Below are 3713 nucleotides of genomic sequence, written 5' to 3'. Positions count from 1 at the left end.
TAAGTTGACCTGGTCTTAAAATAAACATTGTAGCAAAACAAAGATATCATATACTATCACATGTTTTGAGAGTTTCCTCAGATGCGTTAGGAAGGAGCCCGTCAATCGGAGACGATTAAACATTTGTTGAGCGGTTAACAATAAACTTCTTTATTCAAATTACACTGTCTTTTAGATATTATAATACCGACGCGTACCTTAACCCGAGTCTCTCGCGTCTGCCGTTGACTCTCTACTTATTGGAGAGCCGGCCGATCTGGCCTTGCCGACTCGGCAGATCTGTTGTCCACTCAAGAAGATTGCCTGTTTAGCGTTCCCGGTATCGGTTACCGTGCAATGCTGTCGGCATTACCGATACCGGTAGCGTAATAAAAAGAAATTGTATCTTATAATTAGTTGTTTCGTCAGTGGTGGCCTTCGCCACTCGCGACATACACATCCAGCTGATAATGATTACATATTCTCATTAATCATGCATACTGTACGTCAGTTTCTCACGAGCATTAAAGAGTCGTGGGCGAATCAATTTTTATCGTTGACGTACAAAAACGGAAAAATGGAAAACGACGATGCAAATCATATTGCGCTCATATTAACGATCAAAAATGGAAAGTTCGACGATGCAAGTAAAATTTTGGAGTGCGATGACGAAAATAAATACGTAGGTCCGTTAGGTGTCCTTCAAGTGACAGCTCTTCAGATGGCTGCGTGGCAAGGAAACATAGATCTGTTGAATCAACTCTGCGAGAGAGGCGCCGATATAAACAGCAAAGATAAAATTGGTAGGTGCGCACTTTATTATGCGGCGTACAACGGTAATACTGAAGTGATCAAGTGGCTTCTTGAACATGGAGCACATATCGACATCAAAATGTACTCATGTACTGAAGATATTGGGTCTGATGAGTACCGAATCAGATATAACCCGTATGCTTATCATCTCCGGCTAACAAATTCCAGTCTCGTAGGAAGGCAGGTTCGTACCTCGAACATAACGCCTGAATTTCTACTAAAGAGTAGAAAGCCTGAGTAAAAGAAATAGAAATTACGCTCCATTTTTAAATGCTTTGTTTTAGTTACCAGTACCTACGTGCTGGGGAAGAACGCCCTTGCATCAGGCGGTGGAAAATAATCACGCAGACGTTGTGCGCGTTTTAGTGGAAGGCGGAGCGGATGTGAATGTTAAAGATGAGAACCAGATTACACCGTTGTTCTTAGCAGGAATATCGGTGAATCGCGACAATCTCAATGAGATGATTAAGTTCCTTGAGATCGTTGGGATTCTAGTCGCCGCGAAGGCGTCCGTTAACGCTTTTCCAAATTCGAGTATTATTACAGTCAATTACTTGAACGTTACAAAATATTATAGAATCACGTTATGTCATCATCGATCTATACCTGACCACAAATCCGTCATTGTCAAAGGAAACTCATACAATTAGATATATTATTAACGTGCGTGCGCGAGTGTCTGTGTATCATTGTAAAATAACACAAATATAATCACGCTCAACTTTGCTAGGTATCACTGGTCTGCACGTTAGGGTAATGCTGCGCAGTGCAGCAGCAACGAAGATATTATTGTTAAATGGTGTATGGCCATTAAAGAACTCCGGAAGTATGCTCCTTCATATTGCCGCGAGAATAGGCAATATTGAAACACTAACAATTTTACTTGAAGCAATGTCACCCGAGTTTGATATTGATATACCTGATGAGGCAAGCTATATTAGATCTTGCAGTTTACGGATAATTTTTTATTGAGACAAAATTATATAAGACAGAGTTGTATATTACGTACTTTATCCTCTTAGGAGAATCATACGGCTCTTCATATAGCAGTTTATCAAGGTCATCGCGAGTGCGCACATACTTTGATCAGTCGTGGAGCTAATTTAGCTGCAGTAACGAATACTCGAGCTACCGCCGTGGATGCTATATTTGATTATATTTGGCAACCATTAGACTTCTTAACAGATGTCTTAAATTCTTGCGTAACAACAGGCAAATATTATCGTATAAAGAAAAAATACATTTATGTACGGATCACTTTACGTTTTCCGTTAGATTCTCTTACGTGCAGATATAGATACTACTTTCTTTTTCTACCATGTTCTCTTTACTGAATTCTAATGAATGGGATCTTTGTTAAAGATCAAGATCGACTTCAGTATATTGGTTCCAGAAGATCAGACGCAAATGGCAGTAGTCACAGCTATTATTGCCGCAGCTTCGAATATAAAGCAACTGGCAATATTACAGCATCCAGTTGTAGAGACCTTTCTCGGATTAAAGTGGGAGAGATTAAGAATATTTTTCTTTGTTCTTATATTCATACACTTGTCTTTTGTTATTTTTCTCTCAAACTATGCTTTAATGATTGCACAAAATGATACAGATCACGTGGTGACTCAAACAATCGTAGCATTGTGGTCTTGCATATTTTTGCTTTACAATACGATTCAAGTTATATCAAAACCAAAGTAAATACGCATCCAAATAATAAAACCTTGCATTTATCGATTAATTGTTAATCGATGCTTGACATATATGACTAAACATTTCAGGAATTATTTGAGACAATTAGAACCATGGTTGTCATTCATATGCGCCATATTATCCTTGATAACATCGATAGCGGGAAAGTTCGTAAAGTGTTCAAAGGAAGAAATCGAGTCTCGAGTGCATTGCATGGACTGGGTGCTACATTCCATCAGCATCGCAATCTTGTTGAGTTGGATGCAAATGATGTTGTTAATTAGCCGAGTTCTAATGTGGGGAGATTATGCGCTCATGTTTTACACAGTGTTGAAGAACATTTTAAAGGTTAACCAGAATAATTAACCTATTGTTTTTTCTTAGAGCAAATTATTATGATTCATACATTTACTAAAAATCTAATTACAAAACATATAGTTAGCATTTGTCAATTTTTCATCACAAATCCGTTTTTTTTTTCTTAATCCTTGAACACACCGATCCTGTAAAATACGGAAACACATTTTTGGGTCTGGGAGACTTTTTCACCTTTGAGAATCAATATTTTTTTACAATTCTTTTTTTTTTTTTTTAACAAAAGTTTGGAATCTTAGAAATGTGACTACATAATCGGCATTGCCAAAAAAAGATTTATTGTAAAGTTATAAAAAAACCATTAAGCAAAAATGAGAAATTGTTCAAAAATCTACTTTTTCTTTAAAAAATCATATCTCCGCAAACAAAAACTTTTAAGGACTTTACAATACGGCGTTTTAAAACTAAAGAGTTATACTTCAAAAAAAAGTTTGTCATTGTCATTTCTATTAAAAAATATACTTACGTAACAAGGCAAATATGAGATATATTTGATTAACTCAAGGTGTCAAAAATTCCAAATTAATGTTTTTTATAATACATTTCGGACTCTGCGCAGAAGTCCCCTTTTCCACGGAAATATAATATTTTAACTTTAGACAAAGTAACATACGCGAACATACCACTTCGAACGTGTTTTGTCCAGTTTTTTTACATAAGATAATTCACAAAAGAGTTTCACTCACACACAATAGCAGTCCCACAGACCTTAACGAAACTTTGCTGGCGTGCCGTTCAAATTCTAGTTGACTAAAAAAGTTGATCAACCATAACAATCGAAAGAGGAGATTTGAAACTTTTCTTATGTCCTGGTGCAAACCTCTTGTCTCATTCCGTCTTCACACAGCTTTCGAAACTTC

The 3713-nt window shown here is 36.8% G+C and overlaps 1 protein-coding gene across 2 annotated transcripts; it reads left to right on the top strand.

The window, feature by feature from the left end:
• Window positions 1-498: 498 nt before the first annotated feature.
• Window positions 499-3049, top strand: LOC105202973 (putative ankyrin repeat protein RF_0381). 2 transcript variants are annotated; one of them, XM_011171670.3, is made up of 6 exons: window positions 499-976; window positions 1077-1326; window positions 1523-1719; window positions 1815-2039; window positions 2155-2483; window positions 2568-3049. In XM_011171670.3, exons 1-6 carry the CDS (start codon window positions 557-559, stop codon window positions 2842-2844), a joined length of 1698 nt encoding a protein of 565 aa, XP_011169972.3. In that variant the 5' UTR covers window positions 499-556; the 3' UTR covers window positions 2845-3049. The 2 variants fall into 2 exon arrangements, with proteins under 2 accessions (XP_011169972.3, XP_039305617.1); XM_039449683.1 differs by lacking the exon at window positions 2568-3049 and having other exon boundaries at window positions 2186-2313.
• The last annotated feature ends 664 nt before the right edge of the window (window positions 3050-3713 follow it).

This window comes from Solenopsis invicta, chromosome 5 (genome assembly GCF_016802725.1).
Source record: "Solenopsis invicta isolate M01_SB chromosome 5, UNIL_Sinv_3.0, whole genome shotgun sequence".
Classification (NCBI taxonomy): Eukaryota; Metazoa; Arthropoda; class Insecta; order Hymenoptera; family Formicidae; genus Solenopsis; species Solenopsis invicta.
The sequence above is the reverse complement of the archived record's forward strand: the minus strand, read 5'-3'. Positions and strand labels throughout refer to the sequence as shown.

What these genes read in the sequence shown, in the direction of transcription:
- LOC105202973 (XM_011171670.3), top strand. Translation starts at nt 557, where the DNA reads ATGGAAAACGACGATGCAAATCATATTGCGCTCATATTAACGATCAAA. An exon ending in CCAGTCTCGTAGGAAGGCAG is followed by an intron (nt 977 to 1,076) that starts GTTCGTACCTCG and finishes GCTTTGTTTTAG; the next exon opens with TTACCAGTACCTACGTGCTG. An exon ending in TAAAGAAAAAATACATTTAT is followed by an intron (nt 2,040 to 2,154) that starts GTACGGATCACT and finishes TCTTTGTTAAAG; the next exon opens with ATCAAGATCGACTTCAGTAT.